General features: G+C 34.3%; 2 protein-coding genes and 1 long non-coding RNA gene across 5 annotated transcripts in view; 2 read left to right on the top strand and 1 right to left on the bottom strand.

Annotated features, from left to right (window-relative positions):
• LOC129799599 (serine/threonine-protein kinase dst2) overlaps positions 1-7,960 on the top strand; it is a 56,754-nt gene extending 48,794 nt beyond the window's left edge. Inside the window, exon 8 of one of the 3 annotated variants that reach the window (XM_055843625.1) lies at positions 7,820-7,960. The gene's annotated coding sequence lies outside the window, so the exon portion shown is untranslated. Of the gene's footprint in view, positions 1-7,636 lie in introns of all 3 variants that reach the window. The other 2 variants (XM_055843624.1, XM_055843623.1) reach the window with 2 other exon arrangements.
• LOC129799600 (uncharacterized protein K02A2.6-like) lies at positions 2,408-7,659 on the bottom strand. Its single transcript, XM_055843627.1, has 3 exons — positions 7,387-7,659; positions 6,379-6,671; positions 2,408-6,247 (listed from the first exon to the last, which is right to left on the bottom strand). Exon 3 carries the CDS (start codon positions 5,164-5,166, stop codon positions 2,572-2,574), a length of 2,595 nt encoding a protein of 864 aa, XP_055699602.1. The 5' UTR covers positions 5,167-6,247; positions 6,379-6,671; positions 7,387-7,659; the 3' UTR covers positions 2,408-2,571.
• Positions 7,961-19,413: 11,453 nt separating the features above from the next.
• Positions 19,414-23,644, top strand: LOC129799598 (uncharacterized). The gene is made up of 3 exons (XR_008751526.1): positions 19,414-19,546; positions 22,249-22,397; positions 22,471-23,644. It is a non-coding gene; the product is annotated as an uncharacterized LOC129799598 (long non-coding RNA).
• The last annotated feature ends 1,546 nt before the right edge of the window (positions 23,645-25,190 follow it).

The following is a 25,190-nucleotide window of genomic DNA, read 5'->3' as shown; positions in this document are numbered from 1 at the left end:
GGCGAATCGAATCTAAACTTGTACCATTCGATTGAAACTTTAAACACTGTTTCAAGTTTCACGATGTAAACCCTTTGATGTGAACATTTAGCCCATTTTAGTAGAACAAGAAAAACTGTTCAGAAGTTCTCTAAACTAAAACTTATCCAGACTTGAAGATACAAAACGCAGGTCGTATTTTCAATGTGTACATGGGGAAAGAGGAAGGTTAATATTAAGATTTGTCTTGTTGTTGATTAAACTTGTAATCAAGTTTTGTCTGTATAACTCTGAATTCGACCGGGAATCATTGTGGGGGCCCAAGCCTCTGGGAGAAGGGGGTGTAACAATATTAAACAACACTTGTGCTATACTCTTATCGTCCGTTTATTATTATCTTCTTCCACTTCTGCAGTCACTGTCCTCACCGGCCGTCTGTCATTTGTCACTCTAATTCTTCATCATGAGAGGGCGCCACAATCATGAAAATGAAGTAATTTTCGAAAACCGTATAATTCGCAAGGATTCATCAAAAATTTATTCTCTGACAGTGCAATATAGAAATTCTTTGACATAACTTTGGAGGCAAACAGAGGATTTCTGCGATATTTCAACGATATTGTTTTCTTTATCAGGTACTAAAGAGGCTGGAAAGAACACGTACAGGCGAGAAATGGTTAAACCGCATTTGGAGGGATCACAAATTTGGAACAGAGATCATCGTTCAAAGGATTTGAAGGACAAGCTTTTGTTTGAGTCAATCCTTTGAACGAAGATTTCAGAGTTCCGAATTTATGATCGAGTTAAAGTACAGTGCAACCATTCTCTGCTTGTAACTGATTAAGTTTGCCCTACGGTACAATAGGCTTGTAATAAAATCTGAATCTAATCCTGAACTTTCAGATTTCCTGTTTTAGATGGATAGAAAGAAAAAGAATAACACGAAGAAGTACAAGACGTACACAATAGAGTACACCTACGTTGCTTTTTCTTTTTTTCATATGAAACAGTGAGGAAATCTCAAAATTCAAGATTAAATTCGGTTAACAATTTGCCTCGTGTAGCTTATTCGATATCTCTGATAAAGAAGACAATCCTCAAAATTACACAAGAAGAAAACATAAAAGATCGAAAAGATCTAATACTCTGTTCACTGTGTGGTAATATAATTATTCTCCGGAAACAGGCAGCGTTTGGGCCTTGACAGACCTGAGGATTAGACCGATTAGACTTACTTTTTGTGAAACCCCAGACCAATTGACAAAGCAAGAAGATTCTAGATTTGAGAAAGTCAAAAAGAAAATTAATTGTAAATCAAAATACAGAATAAAAAGTGCTCTTTTCCACCCCAGCCACTGAGGAAGGCTTGGAGTCCAAGCCGAAAGCTTTGGGAAGAATCGTGTTTTTCTAAGCTACCCCATCCCCCGACGCTCACCGGTTCTCTATTATTTAACCTAAAAAGAACCGAAAATTAATTCTCAATAATTCATAAATGTGCAATATTTTATTCAGAAACAACCACTACAGAAGTGTTCTTTGTTGCTCACCACTGTTTTGTTCTTAAGGTTAAAATATGATGGTTCATTTATTTAGGGAACTCTTACGTCAGTTTTTCTTTCGTTCTCGCTAAGTACCCTTAGGCGGTAGATTGAAGAAGGGGAATAGTCTGCAGTCGTTACGGGTCTCCTGATTTCAATTATAAAGTTCAAATGGGATTTCACTATTATCCAAAGGGAAGATCTTTAAAAGATCAGAAAGGGATCTGGCCGATCTGGCACGATATAGTAACATGCCACCTGTTCTTATTTTCCGACTCTCGGTCGGTGATCAATCGAAGACTAATTACTTTTTCGTCCGCCTCTGTGTTCTAACCCTCTCTTTTCCTTATTCCTTATTCCTTATTATAAGGTTTCCTTAAGTAGGAACCCTTATTGTCCGTAAACCCAAAATAGACACAAGGATCGGCTTATGGATCAGCCCGAAAAATGAGGATTGGTATCGATAACACTCACGGATCAGCCCATAATTTGGAGGATCAGGCTTATCTTTTAAATTCACGAGGTCTAGTGAAATTACTGTAGACTCTCTCTCAATTGGGCATTTGGGGCAAAATGTCATCCGGTTTATCGATAGATTTGGGCGTCAAAGCCTTTGTAAATTCCACAAAAAGCGCTCAATTATAAAGAATCACGATAAAATAGGAAGAACTACAGCGAATTTGAGCAAATTAGCTTCATAATTAAACGTGAAAATTGTCAACAAAATTTTTCGTCCGATTGAAAAAGAGCCGATTGAGTGAGAGTCTACTGTACCGGGTTTCATTGTTTCCGTCCCGTTCGGAAGAAACGCTAAGACGGCAGGAGAGCATTAATCTGATGAATAAATATGAATTGTGTGGTACTCACCGGCGATTAATAAAACACCTAAATTACTTTTCTTATTGGCTTTTTATTTCACCGCAACACTTCACAGCCACACATACACTGACACTTGCTTCTCACTCCACCTGTCACCCTGTTTCTCCCAGATGGCGCAGCTCTCGTTCGGTGGCAACTTCATAGTGTACCACATCCCTCCTTTTTTCCATGAATTTCAAAATCCCAGGAAAGCTCCTTCCACAAAGTCGCTTCGCTTTCTATGTAGAGCGTTCTCTGGCTGTCCTTCTGGAACCTTTTTCAAATGGGATACATTTCTCTCCAACTGCTTCCCAGTCTCTAAGTCCTGGATGAGAACCGCTGCCCCTGACTTCCTCAATACTTTATATTGGGTTCTTCCGAAGACACTTTGCAGTTTGTTGCCTGGTTGTAGGTTCCGTGCCACCACCACATCTCCTACGACTATTCCCGAGGTTTTGGCTTTGCGCTTGGCGTCCTCGCTCTCTCTCCCCTTTTCCTTTTCAAATTTGTCTTTATCGCGATAGTCTGTGCTGGGTGGAGAAGTCTCAAGATCTCCTAGTGACGGGATTTTTCCCCTAATCGTACGGCCATAACACAACTCAGTGGGTGTTTTCCCTGTAGTGCTGTGTGGAGTTGTGTAGTACATGACTAGATAGTCTTGAAGATCCTTCTTCCAATCGCGATCCAGATTATGGCTGATGCGGATTCTTTTAAGGAGAGATCTATTTTGCCTTTCCACTTCGCCATTTTGTTGGGGCCAGTAAGGGATTGTATTATTCAGGCAGATTCCTTTTTCCCTGCAGTATTCCTCCAGTTCACTGCTCACAAACTGCTTGGCGTTATCGAGAGTTATCGTCCTTGGATAACCCAATCTTGTGAAAATTTTATCCAGTCGCAGAATGGTCTCCCTTGCAGTGATTTTGTTGGTGATTTCAATTTCTTTGTAACGACTGAAATAGTCGATAACTACCAACAAATATTCTCCTGAAGGTAAGGGCCCTAGATAGTCGATGGCTAGGTCGATCCAAGGTCCAACTGGCAATTCTCTCCTTATCATGGGCTCGGGCTTGTTCGGAATCGACACCAATCGACAACCTTCACATAACTGCACCATCTTCACTACATCCAGATCTATCCCGGGCCACCAGACTCGGTCTCTCAGTCTCCTTTTCATTGCTGTTTCGCCTGGGTGACCCTCATGAGCCAGATTCAACATGCGTTTTCTAAGATTCTTCGGCACCACAAATTTGTTCCCTCGGATGACACAATTGCCCACACATCCGTACTCTAATTTAAAAGCTTGGAATGGCTTAAGGATGGCGTCGGACCATCTTCCCGAATCAATTGCCTGCCGAAGTGCCTGTACTTCTGGATCGTCTTGTGATGCTTTTTCAATCTCCGTTACATCTATTGCCGCCGATTCTAAAATGGTGCGGACAAACATTTCCTCTGCTGGGTCGAAGTCAGGAGTATTGACTGTTGTTTCCGGAAGTCTCGAGAAAGGATCCGCAATGTTGGAGGACCCCTTCTTGTAAATAACCCTGAACGTAAAAGACTGTAGCCTTAAGAGCCATCTTTCAATTCGAGCACAGGGTTTTGTTGTGGGTTTAAATATGACTTCCAGTGGTTTGTGGTCGGTTTCCAATTCAAATTCTCTTCCAGTTAGATAGATGTGAAACCGTTCCACAGCCCATACCAACGCCAACGCCTCCCTTTCCGTTTGACAGTAGCGTCGTTCCGTTGGAGTTAGACTTTTACTGGCATAGGCAATAATAAGAGGTCTTTTCTCCGTCTCATCTTCAAATTGGACGAGCACTGCTCCTAAACCCATAGGAGATGCATCTGCAATGACCCTTGTTCTTCTGTCGTTCCGGAAAAAACTCAAAGTCTTCACATCACTCATCATCGTCTTCAGATTGTCAAATGCGGTTTGGTGAATTTCCTCCCATTTAAAAGGTTCTTTGCTGTTGGCGAGTTGTCGCAGGGTATATGTTGCTGTAGCACAGTCGGGTAAGAAGCGACTTACATAAGTAATCAGGCCTAGGAAGCTGCGCACTTCCTCCTTACTTGATGGTTCCCTGAATTTTTGGACAGCAGCCACTTTTGATTCAGTTGGTTTGATGCCTTTGGCTGAAATGTGATGGCCTAAGAATTCAATCTCAGCTACCCCGAAGATACATTTCGACTGGTTTAGTAAAACATTATATTCTTTCAAAGTGGTCAATACCATCTCCAGAGCTGCTTGATGATCCTCATGAGTTGATCCGAAGATGACAATATCATCTATATAATTGATGGTATTAGGACAACGTGACAAAATTTGCTCCATGGCTTTCTGAAAAATCTCTGGTGCACAGGATATTCCGAACATCAACCTCCTGTACCGAAACATACCCTTATGTGTTATAAATGTTGTTATGTGTCGAGAATTAGGCTCCAGTTCCATTTGATGAAAGGCATTTTTTATATCCAGTCTCGAAAATATTCTGGCTGACCCCAATTTTGGCAGAAAATCCTCCAATACTGGCATCATGTGATTTTCCCGCTTAATGGCTTTGTTTACCTGCCGCATATCGACGCAGAGTCTGATGTCTCCATTGTCTTTAGGGATTACCACAATAGGCGATACCCACTCACTTGGGCCATGTACCGGTTCAATTATATCGGATTTCAACAGTTCATCCAATTTCTCTTCAACCTTGCTTAGCAAGGCGATTGGAGGCCTGCGCACATGTTGTGTTACCGGTGTAACGGACTTGTCTATCGGTATCACAATTTTTATTCCTTTCATCTTCGGAAAGGGTGTGATCCTTTGGTCCTCTATTTGGCCAATCAATTGATCGGAAGTGTTGGGTAGCCCCAATACCAAAACTCCAAGATACTTCGCAGTGGATTTCCCCAATAACGACTGAGAACCTCCTGCTACCACATAAAAATGTGGTATTGCATGAAACACCAGTTTTTGCTCCCACAACAGAGATATTTGCTTTAAATATCTTCATTATTCTAAGTGGCTCTGTCTGGGCATATGCTCTTAATTGTTTTGGGGAGTTTTGACCTTCGACATCTTGAATTTGGATTCCGTTATTTTGCATATATTGCCATGTAGTCTCGTCAATTATATTTTGTGATGACCCTGAATCGATCAGCATCTCAATCAGGACGCCACCAATTTGACACCATATGAATTCGTCTCCATCCCCAACATTGAAGATGAAGCTTGAATCCGATTTTTCTTCTTCTCTCTTTGAAACATCTTCAACGGCATTCACCCGTACTCTCTTGGTCGGTATTGAAACGGTGTTTTGTTCGTTAGGACGTTTTATGGCTCTTTTAGTTCGGCATTTTGCAGCCAAATGTCCTTTTAATGAACACTTAGAGCATATCTTGTCTCGAGCTGGACACTTCGGATCTTTCCCATAATGTCCCGTTCTCCCGCACCGGTAACATTCCCCCTTCGCTTGAAACTTGCCACCATTTTCTTTTATTTGGTAAACACTGCTTTGGGATCCCGTATTTGCCATTCCAGAAGATGTACTTGGCTTGCCTTTGCCGATCTCATTTGAGGCTGTTTTTGCAGACAAAAAACCCTTCACAAGTCTGAGTACTTCGTCAAGATCCATATCTTTCTTTGCCAAGAGTTTAGTACGAATTTCCTCATCTGCAGTGAGGATAATTTTATCCACCATGGCATTTGCTCTTTGCTCCTGTTCCGTCTTCCCAAATTTGCATTTGTTCAACTGCCGTTGTGCTCTAAGCAAAAACTCTAGATACGGTTCTTCTGGCTTTTGAGTTAGAGTCCAGAAAATATTTCTTTCGTAACTTTCATGCCTCTTGGGCATGAAGTGTTCGTCCAGCAAATCCAGAGCCTCCTAACAGAAGTAATATAAACGTATTAAAACAAAAGTAACATAAACGTATTAAAACATAAGTCACTTAAACGTATTTAAACAATTTTCCATTTTCCTTGCTATGTCATAAATACTTTTGCAAAATTTTTCACCTTTAATGGGTCATCTGACTCCACAAAATCTTCGGAGTCTGGGTCTTTCCCCTTCCCTTCCATTAAATCATGATACACTTCCTGCAACTCGAAGCCTGCGTATGCCAACAATAAGTCCCTGAGTTTGATCTTATTGGTTTCTCCGCATGCCGAAGCAACTCGCATAAATCCGCGTTTCCATCGGAGCCACGCACTTCTCAAATCTGTTTCGGAAAAACCCGTACATTTAAACTCGGGCATATGTATTTCCCCTCTCTGCATCTTGAGGATTTTCTTCGGATATATCCCAATTTCTGAAAACATTTTAACATGTCATCAGTCCTTCAATTATTCACTTTTCAGTCATATTTTATCTATTTATTTTCTATACAGATTTTTCTTTTTCCTTTTTCTTTATTTATTTTTTTTCATTCTGAAATTCCCCTGACAGTATCATGTATTTTCCTGACTCTTCCGTCAACCTGCCAGTCTTATTTTTCAAATCAAATTTTCCCAATCAATTTTTTCAGCCAAATTATATCACAAATTTAATTAAATTTATTCTTCACTCATATTACATTTATTGATTACAATGCAACCAATATCTACAAAATTATTGATGACACTGTAAACAATTCTTCCCTATCATTCTCAATAATCAAATTATTAACGGGATATCATCCACATTCAGTGAATGGCTTTCCTTCTCCTATTATCTGTCCGGAAGATTCCACATGGATACTAAATTTTTCACATGCTTGTTTTTTCTCCAAGAAAAGTTTTTCCCCGTGTACCCCCTTTGAAAATGATTTATTAAACTCGGATTATTTATAAAGAAACTGCTTTTTGTCATGAAATTCCTCCGGAAAACAGTCTCCGGATAACTTTTCTTTCAAACCTAACCTCAATTGAGCACGCTGAAAACTGGCTGCATTTTCACACCTATTTTACATTTAATTAACATCTCGCAGGTTTTCCCTCACACTCTACACACTTATCCCATCCTCCTCGTCATTTTGTGGTACTCACCGGCGATTAATAAAACACCTAAATTACTTTTCTTATTGGCTTTTTATTTCACCGCAACACTTCACAGCCACACATACACTGACACTTGCTTCTCACTCCACCTGTCACCCTGTTTCTCCCAGATGGCGCAGCTCTCGTTCGGTGGCAACTTCATAGTGTACCACAAATTGAATATTTTTAAAGTATTTAATTGAATTTTTAAGGTTAGGATTAACATAACCTTATATCTTTCCAAGTAACCTCCTTTTAGCCAAACAAATGAATGAGGTCCAGTATCACTTTGAAGTGAAATTTCATGATTTATTTGTCCACAAGGTAAGAAAATATTTAGAATTTTCTGAATATTTTGTGTTTCATTTTGTTTTCAAACGAAGCAGTAAGGAAAAATGGTGCAAAAGGCCAAAAAAAATCAAACCTAATAATTTACAAATAGTGACGCAGTATATAAATAAACTATATTCAATTGAATTCTAAGTTGTTAAAGGTGTTTATTACCCGAGGAAATGGAGAATGCGAGAAACAATAAACAGTCCTCATTAATAAAAATTTATTACTGAGGCTAAATATTTCTACTTTTGACCGACTTTTTATTTGTATTGGATTTTAAATCAGAGAAATAGTGAAATGATATAAAATTTGCACTTTGACTGCAGTACGACAATTCTGGATAAACCCATTTTTTCAATCGTTAAACCTTCATTTTAAGGTTAAATCCTATTTTGTCAGAGAAGATCGTTATGTTGAACAGTTTCCTAAGTTTCTTTGGGAAATATCATCCCAACAATTAAGTCGTACTTGAAAGAAATTTTGAAAGAAAACACTTATTACGTGTGACTGGTGCCAATAAAAAATGGGTAGAAAGTGAAGAGATTGCCGAATTATATTGAGCACAAGATAAGATATTAAAGAGCATTTGTTGATGAAAATGTTGGTGAGAGAAGTGAAGAAAAAAAAACAAGCAAAAACCGTTGAGTGAGAAAGTGTATGAAAGAAAGTAAAAGGATTGTATAAAGTGATACAATTTATGTATTTTTAGTATTTTGATCATAATTTTAGTTCAACACAAATTGACATCAACAAAAAGTATGCAAAGTATTTCAAATATTAACTGAAAAGATTTTTCTTTTTTAAATTAGACCTGAAAGCACTCTTACATTTTTTTTCCTAAAACAAAAAAGAAAACAACACAAAACATTACTCTTCTTGTACAGAAAAAAAAAGAAAAGAAAATGAAGAAATATTTATCGGGAAAGAAGTATTTTCAATAAAACGTAAAACTTTCTAGTCATTGTATTTATTTTTTTCGATGTAAAAATTACTACATGTTTAATAAACATCTAGACGAGCTAAAAGTTATTCAGTGGAACATTATTAAAAAAGAAAGAAAAAAAAGCAAAATGACATACTATAACTTTCAATTTGGCAGAATGATAGAAGGAAAATATATTACGTAAATAATAAACTAATAAAAAAAAGAAGAATAAAAGAAGAAAATGGCCTTACAAATACTTAGAAAATTCACTTTTATTTTTCTAATTATATTACAATCTTTATAAATTTTAATGGATAAATTAGTCAAATTTTTTCAAATCACCATTAAATAAATTCAAAGTGTCGACGTCCAATTTCAGCTGTGATTCTTTTAGCAAATAAAAAAAAGACGGGAAAACATTTTTTTCAGTTTTTTTTTAAGAAAACAAATCCAGATTCTACTCTGAGAGAAAGTTTTGTCAAATTAACAATAAAAGTTTGTCAAAATGATGTTCTTCCATATGCAGAATATGGAGGAGTTTTGTCAAATCGGCGTATGACAAATTCTTGTCAAATTTGTCAAAACGATGATTCTCTACTCAGAAAAAAAATATTTTGTAAAATTGTTCGTAAATGTCTGTGAAATCCTATGGAGGACTTTCGAAATGGTCGTGAATTATATAACCCACAAAAAAGTTCGTAAAATTTTGTACTTTTTTCACAAACATTGTTCGTAAAATGATCATTTGACGAACATTTTTTGTACTTTTACAAACATTTGTTCGTAAATGTTCGTAAACACACAAAAAATGTTCGTAAAATTTTGTCATTTGTTCGTAAATTTTTGGCAAACAAAAATTTACGAACAAATACGAACAAATGACAAAATTTTAGGAACATTTTTTTGTGTGTTTAGGAACATTTACGAACAAATGTTTGTAAAAGTACAAAAAATGTTCGTCAAATGATCATTTTACGAACAATGTTTGTAAAAATAGTACAAAATTTTACGAACTTGTTTGTGGGTTATACGATTCACGAGCATTTCGTAAGTCCTCCATAGGATTTCACAAACATTTAAGTACAATTTTACAAAATATTTTTTTTCTGTGTACACAGAAAAAAAATTGGTAAAATTGTTCGCAAATGTTTATGAATTTATGTAAATCGTATAACCTGCAAGAAAGTTCGTAAAAGTTTGTACTTTTTTTATAAAGTTTATTCGTAACATCATAACTTGACGAGCATTTTTTGTTCTTGTTCGGAAATGTTTGTAAATATTTGTATAGAAACAAAAAAAACATTCGTCAAATGCTGAAGTTACGAACCAGTTTTTTGATAAAAGTACAAACATTTACGAGCTTTCTGGAGGGTATACTTGTTATACGATTTGCAAACATTTCATAAATATCCATTAGAAATTCACAAACATTTACGAACAATTTTACAAAATATTTTGTCTGTGCGTATAAAATGTGGGAAAAAGATTTGTCAAATTAACAAGAAAAGTTTGTCAAAAGGATGTTCTTTCATATACAGAATATGAAAGAGTTTTGTCAAATCAGCGTCCGACTGGATCTTGTGAGAAGTTTGTCAAAAGGATGATTTTTTGTACACTCAAAAAATTTGATAAAATTGTTCGCAAATTTTTATGAATTCCTAAATCGTATAACCCACAAAAAAGTTCGTAAAGGTTTGTACTTTTTCACAAAGTTAATTAGTAACATCATAACTTGACGAGGATTTTTTTTCTTTTACAAACATTTGTTCGGAAATGTTTGTAAATGTTACAAATGTTTGTATACTCTGAAAAAATGTTTTCTCAAATTAACAAGACAAGTTTGTAAAAAGAATATGGAATACAGAATATGAAAAAGTTTTGTCAAATCGGCGACCAACTGGATCTTGTTAAAAGTTTGTCAAAAGGGTGTTTTTCTATATAAAATGCAAGGAAAAGTTTTGTCAAATTAGTAAATAACATCCTTTTGACAAAATTTCAACAAAATCCATTTGTTCATTTGACAAGATATTTTTTTCAGAGTAGAAACAAAAAATCTTCATCAAGTGCTCAAGTTACGAACAATTTTTATGAAAAAAGTACAAACATTTAGGAACTTTTTGGTTTGTTATACAGGTTATACGATTTAGCAGGATTTCATAAATACCCATTAGGAATTCACAAACATTTACGAACAATTTTACAAAATATTTTGTCTGTGGGGTATATAAAATATGGGAAAAAGTTTTGTCAAATTAACAAAGAAAAGTTTGTCAAAAGATGTTTTTCCTTACAGAATATAGGGAAGTTTTGGTGTTTTGGCAAATCGGCGGCCAAAAGTTTGCAAAAAAGGATGTTTTCCATATAAAATGTGAGAAACAGTTTTGTCAAATTGGAAAACAGCATCCTTTTGACAAAATTTCAACAAGGTCCTCTTATCCCCTTAGCAAAACTGTTTTTCAGAGTATTTTTTTTTCTGAAAAACATTGTAAAGCAGACAAATGGATTTTGTGGAAATTTAGTCAAAAGGATGTTCTTTGTGAATTTGACAAAACTTTTTGTCACATTTTAAATGGAAAAATATCCTTTTGACAGACTTTTAACAACATCCAGTTGGCTATCGATTTGACAAAACTTTCCTGTATTTTAAATGGAAAATTCTTTTAACAAACTTATTTCATTAATTTGACAAAATTTTTTCAGAGTAGATTCCACACGAAATTCGTCAAAAAATAATATTATTTCAACTTTCATCCTCATTTTGAACATTTAATACTATAAAATATTTTAGTTCTATTTTGTTGACTGATCAGCTAAAACTTTGATAGCTTTTATTAATGCTTTAAAACTCTGGCTAATCGGAACATATAATAGAATTAAAATATCTTACAGAATTATATCTAGTGATACCTGTTTAATGCTTTGAGTTCAAGTAATATTTCTTTTAATTCGAGGAAAATATTCTTGTTGTGAAAAAGATAATTTGTGATTTTGGTTTTTGGTTATTTTTGGATTTCTATTACGTGAACTCTTAAATTGGGACTTCAGGAAGGAACAAGCGGACTTGGCCCACTAAAAACGGTTTTCGCAACAAAAAAAGGCTACAGTCAATGCACATCGCATTGGTTATACCCTTCTTTTTCTGTGAGCTATTTTAATATGGTTTCTCATTAATAAAGCAACATAATGTTGTAAAATATTTTTTGTTACCACTTTATTTCTATTGTGTCTTATTTGCTTTAATTTACCGTGGTACTTAATCTTCACATAAGAAAGTGTTCAATTGTTAACCTTAAAAATCTTTTTTGAGGTTAGAATTATATGTATTTGAAAAGAAAATGATTAAAATCCTTAGACTGAGAGAAATCCGAAAAAGTTAAAATAACATTCTGGAAATGTTAATTTTACCCTGCATTATTGATCCAAAATCGCTGTAAATATTACCCTTTTTAGGTGTATTAGGGGTTAAAGTTACCCATTTTCATGTTAATTTTACTCTTAAAAAGGTGTAAAATTAACATTAAAAAATGATAATATATTTTTACACCTAAAAAGTGTTAAAGTTATTATAAGGAAAAAAAGCTAATCGCACCCTCTTTTTTTTCTCAGTGTAGTTCTTAATTTTTTAATGGTAAAATATGTGTTTGAGGTTAGAATTTTAACGTTTTCAACTGTAGATCACTTTACTATTTAAATATTTATGTACTGAAATTCAGTTCAGAATATTTAAAATTCTAACCTCAAAAACTTGTCTCTCCATTAAAAAATTATGATACTATGTTATTATTACATGCTTTCAAAATATTGGAAAATTATAGAATAACCCAGCGAATACAATTATCTTAGCGGTTAGCAGTTCGCGAATAAAAAGTACTGACTAAATATATGGAAATGGCTCTGCCTCGTGAGTGTCATTTTAAGGTTAGAAAGTTTCAATGTTCAGAATTCCGCTGAAAATCTGTGTGTTTAGCTGAATTAAAATCGGTTAGCTCATGGTGCATGCTGGGAAAGTATTCCTAATTTTGCAATTACATCTAATTCTAACCTTAAAAACTTTTTTAAGGTTAACACAATAAATTTTTTATTTATCACTAAAATAGATAAATTTGCAATAAAACTTGCGTTGCAGACGTAAATTTAGAGGTTACAGCTTCCTCAAATACGCCCTAACATTTGAGGTTAGATTGAACATAACCTCATATAAATAATCTGTAGATCTTAAGAAAAAAAATGCAGTAGACTCTCTCTCAAATGGGCATTTGGGGCAAAATGTTATCCGGTTTGTAGATAGATTTGGGCGTCAAAGCCTTTGTAAATTCCACAAAAAGCGCTCGATTATAAAGAATCACGATAAAATAGGAAGAACTACAGCGAATTTGAGCAAATTAGCTTCATAATTAAATGTGAAAATTCTCAACAAAATTTTTCGCCCGATTGAAAAAGAGGCGATTGAGCGAGAGTCTACTGTAAGGGCTTAACTAATTCCTATCCTGATCAGTTCCCCCAGCAATTGTTAGCCAAAAAATTTCTTCTGATTCCTTAGTCTTTATTATTGAGATTATTAATTTTCTTTAAAAAATAAACAAAAAAATATATATTTTTTCTTGCAAAAGAGTCACAGCTTCAATAAGTTTCTTTAAGCTCATCACGATTTTTTGAAAAAATCATTTTATAGATCATAAAAAAAAATTTGAAAATCCATTGATAAGATAGAATGAATACAATTGCATTAAATGTTTTTTGTACACAAGAATTGTACAATAAAGATACCAACTGTCACCACAGTCTTAAAGGTTGACTAAAGAATAAAGAAATTTTATAGGCAAGAAAAAACGAAAAGAACAATTTGTTCATTAGTCCTTAGAGTTACAAGATACAATAAATAAAATTACTGCAATCATTGAGAATGAGAGATGAAGATTTCTTTTTTTTTGTAAAGCATTGTGCGAAGTGTAAGTATAAAAAAAATATTTGAAATAAAAAGTAATATTAGATTAGATACATATCTTCCATTTTTAACAAGAAAGTAAATGTAATTGTTCAATGAAAAAAAAGGAATGTAGGTTGGTCGGGTTGTCAATTAATTTGTAAAAGAAATAAATAGAACTAAACTGATTTTTTATACACTGCGGGAAGTGTCGTAAATGTAGCTGGAAAAATTATATGAATTAAAAAGAAAATAGTAAAACCTATTTAGAAAAATCCTATTTTGGCAATAAACTTCATGATTAAAAAGCAGTATTTTCATCTGGAAAAGAAAACATAAATAAATAATCTGCTTAGAGATATAAGTTGGTAGAAATGGAGTTCTGGATTTGTAACGTTCAAATTAATGTTTTTTTATGACTCCGGCATACCTTTTAGATCAGGAAAATTTCATGAAGTCGAAATTCGAATCCCTTTCTTTCTCACATGTTTTCCATATGACTATCTCATTCTTTTGCACAGCAAATTCGATTGAGCTACAGTAGAGTCTCGCTATTATAGTCCATATTTGGTTTCAAATTTGACACTTGGGTCGCACTATAGTCCATGTAATTTTTTAAAATTATCAACGATTTTTAGTATTGAAATTGCTCGACGGCTTCCACTTTCTTTGCGATTGTGGTACTTGTCCTTGCTCTCTTCATTGTGGATCACAATTATCACAACTACTTAATAAAGTTTGCCAAAAATATTAAAATAATTATGCATGTCGCATACTAAAAAACATAACCTAACTTAAAATCAGTGTTTTGAAATCAACGGTCTATAAATTGTGGACTATAGAGCGATGGCTTATAGCGAGACTCTACTGTAAATTGAATTTGGAGTGATGTTTAAAAGAAGAAGAAGAGTGCAATAGAATGAGATAGACATATTCAAAGCATGTGAGAAAGAAAAGAATTCGAATTTCGACTTCATGAAATTTTCCTGATCTAAAAGGTGTGCCGGAGCCATTGCAGACAATTTTGTAATTCGACTGCTATTACAAAAAGGTTTGTTGATCCAAAAATTTTGTAGGCAAGATTTGTAGGTTATACCTTCTTATTTGTATTACGGCTTGTAACAGAGTTTCCCAAAAAGCATCCAAACTATTTTAAGGTTTTGAACCGAATAAATTGGATTTATTTTACCTAGTTCAAAGATTCTGAATTACCAAACTCTGATAAGTATTTATCTTCAAAGTTTGGATGTGCAGAGGTTGTTTCTTGAACTACAAACGGATTCCCTAAACTTTTACAAACCCTTACCTCTAAGATTTGGGTTTTGCAAGAGCCCTAAACTACAAACAAATTTCTCAAACTTTTACAAACCTTTACCGGTTTGAGATATTTTAGATATAGTGATTTACAAAAAAAATCTCAAACTCCTACAAACCTTCTCTTCCATTGTTCGGGTTTGCAAAGGTCCTGAACTACAAGTAAAGTTCCCAAAATGTTACATGTTTTGACTTGTAAGATTCAGATTTGCAAGGGTCCTGAACTACAAACAAATTTCCCAAACACTTCCTAAACCTTTACCCCAGAGGTTCGAGTTTGCAAGGGTCCTGCACTACAAGGAGTATTTCCGCTCTTCTTCAAGCCTTTACATCCAAGGTTCGGGGCTGTAAAGGTCCTGAACTGCAAGTAAATTTCTAAAACTTATACAAACTCTCCTTCTAAGACTTAAATTTGCAAGGGTTCTAAACTACAAACAATTTTCTCAAACTTACAGGCCTTTACTTGCAGGTTCGGGTTTGCAAAGATCTTGATTTTCAAATAAATTTCCTGAGCTCTTACATGCCCTTACTTTAAGTTTCAGGTCTGCAAAGGTCCTTAATGAAAAACGAAATTTTTAATCCCTTGCAAACCTTTACCTCTAAGGTTCGGGATTCCAGGCATCCTTCATTACAAGAAAATTTCTCAAACTCTTACGTATGAAGCTCCAACGTTGGAGTTTTCAAAGGTCCTGTCCTAAGCTAATAGCAAATTTCACAAACTTTACAAGATTTTATCTTCCAACGTTCGGGCTTGCAAAGGTCCTAAACTACAAACGAATATGACAATATTTTACAAACCTTGACTTCCAAGGTTCCAGTTTGCAATAGTTCTGCATTACAAACGTTTCAATTTCAATTTGAAGTTTATTTCATACCTAAAGATACAATAATGTTCCTTTTTAAGGCTATACATATTCCCCAAACTCTTATAAACCTTTATTCCAAAGTTCGGACTTGCAAAGGACCTGTATTACAAGAAACATTTTCAAACTCCTTCAAACCTTTACCTCAAAAGTTCGGGTCTGCAGAAGTCCTGTCCTGACCTACAAGCAAATTTTCCAAACTTTACAAACTCTTCAAGATTCAGATTTTTAAAGGTCCTGAACTACAAAAAAAAATCTCAAACTTGCAAACCTTTACCTGCAAGATTCGGAATTTCAGAGATCCTTAATTGCAAGACAATCTCTCAAACTCTTACAAACATTGGCTTCTAAGGTTCGTGTATGCAAAGGACCTGCACTACAAGAAACCTTTCCAAACTCCTTCAAATTTTTACCTCAAATGTTCGGGTCTGCAGAGGTCATGTTCTGACCTACAAGCAAATTTCCCATACTTTACAAACCCTTATCTTCAATGCTCGGACTTTTAAAGGTCCTGAAATACAAACAAATTTCTCAAACTCTTACAAACCTTGAGTTCTAAGGTTCGGGTTTGCAAAGGTCCTGAACTACGAATATATCCGTCAATTTTTTACAGACTTATACCTGCAAGCTTTGGGTCTGCAAATCTCCTGTTCTGAACTATACAAACAAATTTATCACTCTTTATCACATACCTTTACTCAAAGGTTCGAGTATGGAAAGGCCTTGAAATTAACACAAAACTTCCAAACTTAAAAGCTTCTCCCTTCACGGGTCGGGTCTGCAGGTGTCATGTCCTGAACTATAAATTCGGTTCGGGTTTGCAAAAGCCGTGAATTACAAATGACAATGGGCAGGAATGTATGGGAGCTGGTCCAACCCTTCGCCAGAGATGGGACTAAGCCCATTTTGTAGGTGTTGGTGTATGACTTAAAATTTACCGAGACCAAAGCCAAAAAGGACTGTCAGCCCATGGGAAATTAACGATATCCTTCGGAAAATTCACAAATTTGACCATTTATTACTCGAAAACGGTTTAACCGATCTTAATGCCAATACCTATTCGATGGTATAGGTCTCATTCGTGGCGAAAGGTTGGACCGTTTTGTCCAATGTCCTTTCTAAGACTTTTTTGAAAACCTACCTCAAAACTTCGGGTTTCCGAAGGTCTTGAAAGAAAATGTCCAAACTGTCTCAAAGCTTTACCTTTAAGGTACGGATCTCCAAGTCCTTGAACTACAACCAAATTTCTGAACTAACTAAGCAAATACCACAAACTTTTGCAAACCTTTACATCTTAGGTTCGGATCTGCAAAAATCCTGAATTATAAAAAACAGATCCCAAACTTTTACAAACTTTGACCTGCAAGGTTTGAGATTTTCAAGGCCCTGAACTACAAACAAATTTTCCAAATTCTTACAAACTTTTGCCTCAAAAGTTTGTTTTCTCAACAAACTAATTTTTATCTACAATCTTACTTCCGAAGTTTATCAAGGCTCTGAACTACAAATAAATTGTCAAAGTATTACAAAGGTTTACCTTTCATATTTTCAGCCAGATCTTTTACCTCCAAATTTTATTAAGCTACAAATCTACCTTCAGATCTACAAAACTTCTATTTCTAAGTATCAGTTCATTGTTTTTCCCATTTCTTATGTAACGTATCAGTTTCATTTGTAATTATTATTATTTACCATTATAAATCAGACAGAAGATTTTATAATGCAAGACATAGATGAAAGAGTTATTTTGAGGGCATGTTTGCAATATTAATATAAATGAACTATGCTGATTGATTTTACAGTTGTATATATTTTAATAAAAACTGATTGAATTGACTATTAAAAAAAACAAGAAAACAGATAAAATAACTATTTTAGAAAAGAAAAAAAAAATAGCAACAATAATGAATTTTTGTGTTCAATGCGAGAAACACAATGGAATTGCCAAACCAAATTATTTTTACTAAGAACTGTACGAGTCTAGAGGTAATGATTGCTCCAATTACAATCAAATTTTTCTATGAAGTATTTAAGAATTATATTTATTTAAAGAAAAAAAATTGTCACATTCTTCAATGCCAAAATTTCAGAAAGAGAAAAGAAATATTTTTTGATTAAATCAAATGAATTTTATCGAATGTCGAGATGATAAAAAAAAAACTTATAAATTTTGCATTAGATTGTAGTATTAGACATTATTTAACTTTCCATTATAGAAATTGTTACTTCGTAATGTATATAAATATACATAATTATTGTGTAACAAAACAATAAAATATTTCCTCGATTTTCAAAGTTTTTCTTGTTTTCTTCGTTGGAAGTGTTTTTAAAGGATCAGATGGAATTTCTGGTTGACTTTTCGCCATGAAAAAAATTTAATTTTGGTAAGTAAATAAATCAAAAGAACAATTTAATAACAATTAAAATATTAATGGAAAAGAGAATATTAGGGAGTCATAGCAATGTATTTTAATAACTAGTCTTAAGTGATACTTTTCCTGAAAAACTTAGCCCAAATTAATTAAAAGAATATGATAAAAATATGAAATGTTTAAAAACAGCGTAGGGTAAGTGTACCAAATTTCGGCCATATTTATTGTTCCTCGAATTTCCATGAATTTTTAGTTTTTGGATACTCTTGAAATTGTACAATGAAAAAAAATAACAAAAAATGTCACTTCGATGAACAAGATGATCTGAAAAAGATATTTAAAGAATTCCGGAAGGGCAATTGGCCGAAAATTGGTGGCCGAAATAGGCCACCAATGCTATGTCTACATTTTTATTCATTTTAAAATGTATTAAGAATGATTTTAGAGAAAATAAAGATGATAAATTGTCTGCAAGGTTCCAAGCAACATTCCTTATAAAAGAGTAACAAAAATATTCAATTTCTATTAAAGATATTACATTTCAAACTTGAGACTTTGTCGCTTGCATGCAACTATGCCGAAATTTGGCACACTTACCCTATGTGCAAAGCTTGCAAGCCTTCCCTTAATTTAATATTAGTTTTGAACAATAATTATTTTTTATTGTCACAAAAAAATTTTATTTAAGAAATGCTTGTTCTTATTCCGTCGATTTTGGAAAAATCCGTTGACAGTTTGAATGTGAATTTGGCGGGAAGCCCACAGCTCCACCTATCGGAAATTTGGGGAAACAAAAACTGGCATGCAAGTTAAGGTTCATATATTTTTTGTAATTTAAAATCGTGTCTGAAATTTTGAAATTTATTATCCATTTCTTATTAGATAAGCAGTCTACCTATCGGATAGGTAATTTAATTAAATATTTATTGAATAAAAATAAGATTACATTTTTTAATCAATAAAGTTCAAGAAAGTTCCAATATCCATGATATAGTAAGAGTACTTTCATACATAAAGCGAATTTTTCATGAAAATTACTTCCCTAAAATGTCATGTAAACTACCATGCTAGTCCATTTGTTTATGTTTTCCAATGTTTTTCTCGTGCTGATTAATATTGAAAAATCATGAAGAATATCTCAGTATTTATTTTATTTCTACAATTAATAATTAGTTTAAGGAATTGTGCATCCAAAGAACTGCCAAGATTCACAGTTACTCTCCTACATTCGGGATTTCATAGGTAGTATTACAAACTTTTTATATTAGGCTTCTGAATAAAATATTTCCTGAATTTCAGGGAATTGCATTATAATTTAAGATTTCCTGAAATACCTGCAAGATCCTCACAATGTGAAATTTTGATTGTTCAGACGTTGCATCAAGGTGTTTACGTCAATAACGATCAATTAGCTGATTTAAAGAGGTTAAATTTGGTGAGTTTTAATTATTTATAATTATATATAACATTGTTTCTTTGCTTGAAATTCTTAATCAGTTTTAAATGAATCTTTTAATATCCTTTTAAATTTTTTTGCAAGAATTTAACATCTAGTTCTGTTGTTTGTATGAACAACTACAGATTAATATAACAAAGCTCTGTATAAAATAAAGTAATTATGCTCTTTCGCCTGTTTATTATCGGCATAGAGGCCAAACGGTTACAAATATAGACTTGCGGTTTCGAACCTTTTCCATATGCAGTTCAACCTTTCTAAGAGGTTCTTTTTACTGCTAATTTATCAAGGAATTTCAAGGAAATTTCTCAAATCGCACCAATTTCAATAAATATAAAATACAGTTGCGATCGACTTTGAATCGATTTTAAAACTCAAAGGATCGATATGATTCTTTTCTTTACTTTCAATTTTAGAAAAAAAAAACAACAATTGAATTAAACTGATAAATATTTTTAACTCTTCGTCTCTTGGGACTCAGTTGGGGAGACTGGGGCAAAATTTGTCAAAACGAAAATTTCAATATTCACTATTTTCTATAACAAAAGAGACTGAGACTTGAAATTTTTATTATAGATAGCCTTCATGAACCTTCTTAAACTTACAAAGTTTCAAGGGATTCGCGGAAGGATTATGTAAAATAAAAAAATAATGAAATTTTGAGCAGTATTTTTGGAATATTTGGCTCATAGAAAATATCACTACTGATTAGCTCAATTTAAGCACATTTCTCGTTAAGATAGAGAAAATTTATCTTCGACAAAATTGTAGAGGAATAAATTTCCTATAAAAAAGGACGGATAATCCTAACCGGCTTATGTAGGTGAGATTCTTAATGTGAGCTAACTCGGAATGTATGCAAATTCGATTTGGAGCTGAAGTTGGGAGTCGCCATTCAGTTATCTTGAATCAAATTCGTGAAATTATACAAATTTTGTATTTAAACCAAAATATCAAGGATTTGGATGGACTGGCAGAAAAGTGATATATGGGTGAAACATAGACCAGAAAGTTCTCTATAATTTTGCCGTAGAACTTGATCTCATCGATTAATCAGAAGCCGAGATAATCGAGGTTGTTTGTTTCTGAACTCGTTTTTTCGACCAGAGCGCCCCAAGTGTTCATTTGATGAAATTCAACTATATCAAAGAATTGTTGTATTTTGTGAGACTTTCCATTCCAAGAATTTTAAGTGTCTTGGTCGAGTAGAAGCAGTCAAATTGGTATCTGAGTGGTTTTAAAGCGTTATTATGGGAAAAGTCAATTTTTTCACACTTAAACGGCAAAATCGGAGTGATAGCGTAGTCTGAGCGGAAAATGATGTATGGACGAAATGTAGAGACAAATGTCCCCTACAATTATGTTGAAGTAATCATCAAAATCGGTTCAGCGACAGTCGAGATAATTGAAGTTATGTGATATTGAAATTGGTTTTTCGACTGTGGCGCCCCTGGTGTTGGTCCCACGAAGTTCAAATGTTCTAGAAAGTTGTAGCATTTGGTGAGATCTTTCGTTTAAGCAGTCACTCATCAAAATCGGTCACATAGAACCGGAAATATAATTTTTTGAATTTCGTGTAATTAGCCCCTCATATCTCCGGTTCTATTATAACCACAGCGCACCAACGCCCCATTTTGGAAACGTCCTAGACTGGACTACAACATACTAAAATTTGATTAACTTGCACAATGCCGTTTTTGAGAAAATGAGTTTGAATTTCGATGAATTTTGACGCCATCGCAGCGCCACCTGTGGTGACTTTTTGAACTTCCATTTGAAATTGAGCTTAAAATGTTAATTAGAACCGGAGATAGAGGCCGGTCAATATTCGATGTTTGACCCCTTATAGCTCGGATCAGGGGTTATGGATCGACTTAAGTATTTTTTTGTTTGATAGGTATAATCAAGGGCTACAACATACTAAAATTTCAGCCCGATGTATAAAGGAATTTCTGAGTTATTTAACTTAGAAAATTGAAAAATCTTCTTTTTAAAAACAGCGCCCCTAGCGGTGGTTTTATGAACTTGCGATGTTGGAAGGGGAAGTGGCATTTCACGAGAGCTTTCCAAAACGCCCTCTGTTTTTAAATTCTGATAATTAGAACCGGAGTTATGGCCATTTCAAGAATTTTATTTTGAACCCTTATTGCTCAAGTCAGGGGGACCTTAAGTTTGGTATTGATGGAAAGTCCTAAGGCCCAGCTATAACATACTAAAATTTGAGCCCGATCGATGCCATAGGGGCGGAGCCATTAAGAAAACAAAAAAAAATGGGGGTCTTCAAAATGGCGGAAGGAGGGGTGGGGGGTGGGGAGTCAATGCACCAAGTTGCAATTTTCATACGATATATAACCTTTGGCGAAAACCGCAAGTCGATATCTTTTTTAGTTTAGGAGCTATGAAGCTCCAAAGAGCGGCCGGCCGGGAACGTAAAATAGCCACATATATATTCGTGATCAGGAAGTGGCGAAACACATTTTGGCCAAGTTTGAGGTCGATCGGATGACATGAAATTTTGTTAGGATTATAGTAGGTGAGATTGTTAAGAATCTCACCTAATATCTCGATATGATTACTAAAAGAAAGACAAATACTTGACTCCTTGCAAAGATCATTTTTTAAGATCAAGTAAAGGAGTCTCCGAAACTGGAATCAACTTACCATTTATCGTGCATATTCAGATAAAATCTTACGTTCCTTTCTACGTGGATGTGGAAGCTCCAGCTGAATCTTCCTCGTCTGTAACATTTTACATTTTTACCAAAGTCAGCAAGAATTCAAATATCCGGCTACCAATTCACTTTCGATATCATTCGCCCAGTTCGCGAAGGTAAGTTTTCTCTTTATTACGGTGCGAAATGACTATTCTACGAACCATTCTTTAACAAATTGACAACTTCCAGCTTCGCCAACATTCCAATGTACGAGCCATCGTTGTACATCAGTTGCCCATCAACCGTCCCCTTTGAAACCAAAACCGATCGGGTTTTCAATCTCCCGTGCAGCAACAGTTCCGAAATATCCAACTACGACGAACTCTTCTCTGCATCCGTCTGCACGTGGTTCGATCTGAAATCCGTGGTGAATTCCCGAGGAGTGTCCAGTGTCTCCATTCCCTTGGGCAACATCAAGATGGACATTGTTGTTGTCGCAACGACAATAACAATTGTTTGGTGTGCCTGTGCCTACATCATTTTCACCATTGTTCAGAAAGCTAAATTCCTAAATAAAAAAATTGCCTAAACTCACCAAAGAAAACCAAATTCTTGCTTTTTTTCTACCGCTTATCACGAGTTCTTTATTTTTATCTATTTATCAACAATTTTCATTGCAGCATGCTTCTTTTTTTTCTGTCATTTGTAATTACAATAAAATGATAAAGGTACCTACACAATTGTTGTCTAATACCTTCTAAAAGTCTAAAATTATATCACATTAAAAATTATAAATTGTAATTTATTTATGATAAACACAGATAAAATAACATTGTGATTTTTTTTCATTTTCATTAAAGATGTTTTGCATTAGACTGAGAATAAGATATATCGAGCTATAAGCATTATTTTGCGGAATTTAATATGTGAATGTAGATAATTTTACTTTTTTTTTAGTTTAAAAAATATTTTCATCTCATAAAAATGTCTTAATTTTCTTTTTTTTTCTTTTAAATCTGCTTGCAATCAATGAAGTTTTTTTGTGTTATCTTTATCACTAATTATACAATATTATGATGCTAATTTCAGTGAGATTTCTACTTCACATGAATGTCAAGGTTTGGCACATGGAAATAGAATTTTTGGACAAAATCATGTGCTTCTTCTAGCTTTAAATTCTTTTAAATCTCATTAAAATGCTGAAGACGTTATTGTATTTAATCTGTGGCTAGTTCTACTACTTTTTTGTCCTAAAATACAAGTTCTGTTTTTAACTTTAAAAATGCTAATAAAATAGAGTGGACGACCTATTTGACAACTGTCAACTCAGTCAACGAGCAATTAAAGAATCCAAATCTACTTCCTAGTTCTAAGCTCTAATGGTGTCTACACATTAAAAGCAATTTTCGTCAAAAATTGCTTTTTTTTAAAAAAAAATTTAACGTTTCTGCCTACAAGGATAGGGGAAATTTTCTTTAAAAAGTCATTTTTTAAAGAAATTTCTCCTAGTGTGTAAAGGCCATAAGACTTTATGAAGTAGATTCGCGATCATAAGAACCTTTCAGATGTTGGATTCTTTCTAATTAAACTATGAACCTATTGAGGTATTGAAACTTCAGGCTGAAAACAAAGTTCCCACATGACCATAGTCTATTTAGGTCTTAGTAAGCAAAATAGTTAAGTGAACTCTTAGCCGCGTTTGAAAAGACTCTATTACGGGTGATCGCAGATTTCAAGTTGAGTACCTAGTACAGTAGACTCTCTCGGGCATATGGGGCCGAAATGTCAGCCGAATTAGACAGAAATTCGGGCGACAAACTTTTTGAAATGCAACGATTTTTTATTCATGTGTTGTATATAGATATTGAGTTTACCCATAGTTTTTAACCATGCTAAATTTGAGCATATTTGATTCATTTGATGATCATAATCAAACTTCAAAAATGACAACAAACTTTTTTCAAATGTAATCGCTGCCCGAATTAAAAAGTAGCCCGATCTTAAAAGAGCCGAATTAGCGAGAGTCTACTGTACGCCTTAATAGGCTCTGATGGGCTGGTCATCTCATTCGTAATACACACGGCTCTTCGTTATCCGGCACTTTGTTATCCGGGTGACAGCTGCCAAACGCTCGCGGTTGATGTATTCAAAACGATTTTTTACGAAGCATGCAGTTTGTCCAGAGTGAATTAATGTGTTATTTTCACTTTATCAAAGTTTTTGACACACAATCGTGCTACAAAATGAAACATAAACACACCACAAAGAAAATTCTGTTGTTTTTCGACAGAAAACAAATTCCCGCAGCAGAAAATATAAAAAACGTTGACCAGATTCAAAACACCACAATGTCATTTTGTCTCCACGTCAGCCGGATAACGAAGAGTCGAGTGTAATAAGGACCATCCAGCCTAGGTCTTCTCTGGAGGAGTTCTACTAGAGAACCCTCTAATTCTTTGTTAAGTATCATCAAAGTCTACCTCAACGTACGAATGATCAGCCACTGCCGTTACTATCTAAAGCGTTCTTGTACGCAGATCATTTGGCTCTAGCTATTAAGAAGTCGCGATTTTGTGAACAATAGGGCGCGGGAGAACAATTTTTATTATTCACAAGTAGCTGAAGGTTTCTGTGCCCTATACAAACACACAATCGCATCTCGTACCAGTGAAGAGGAGTGGGATATCGGATGAAGAGGTTGATTAGGCTGATACTCGAAAGATCTTTTCATTTGATCGGTGTTCGCGAGTATAGTCTATGACAAACCCCCTCTAAATCGCAAAATACACTCGACTCTTCGTTATCCGGCTGACTGGAGGACAAAATGACATTTAGGTTTTTTGAATGATCAACGGTTTTTATATTTTGTGCTGTATGAATTTATTTTCTGTCTGACAAAGAACAAGAGAATTTTCTTCATGGTATGCTTATGCTTCATTTTTTATCACAATTATGCATTAAAACGTTCG

This window comes from Phlebotomus papatasi, chromosome 1 (assembly GCF_024763615.1).
Source record: "Phlebotomus papatasi isolate M1 chromosome 1, Ppap_2.1, whole genome shotgun sequence".
Taxonomy (NCBI): domain Eukaryota; kingdom Metazoa; phylum Arthropoda; class Insecta; order Diptera; family Psychodidae; genus Phlebotomus; species Phlebotomus papatasi.
The sequence above is the reverse complement of the archived record's forward strand: the minus strand, read 5'-3'. Positions and strand labels throughout refer to the sequence as shown.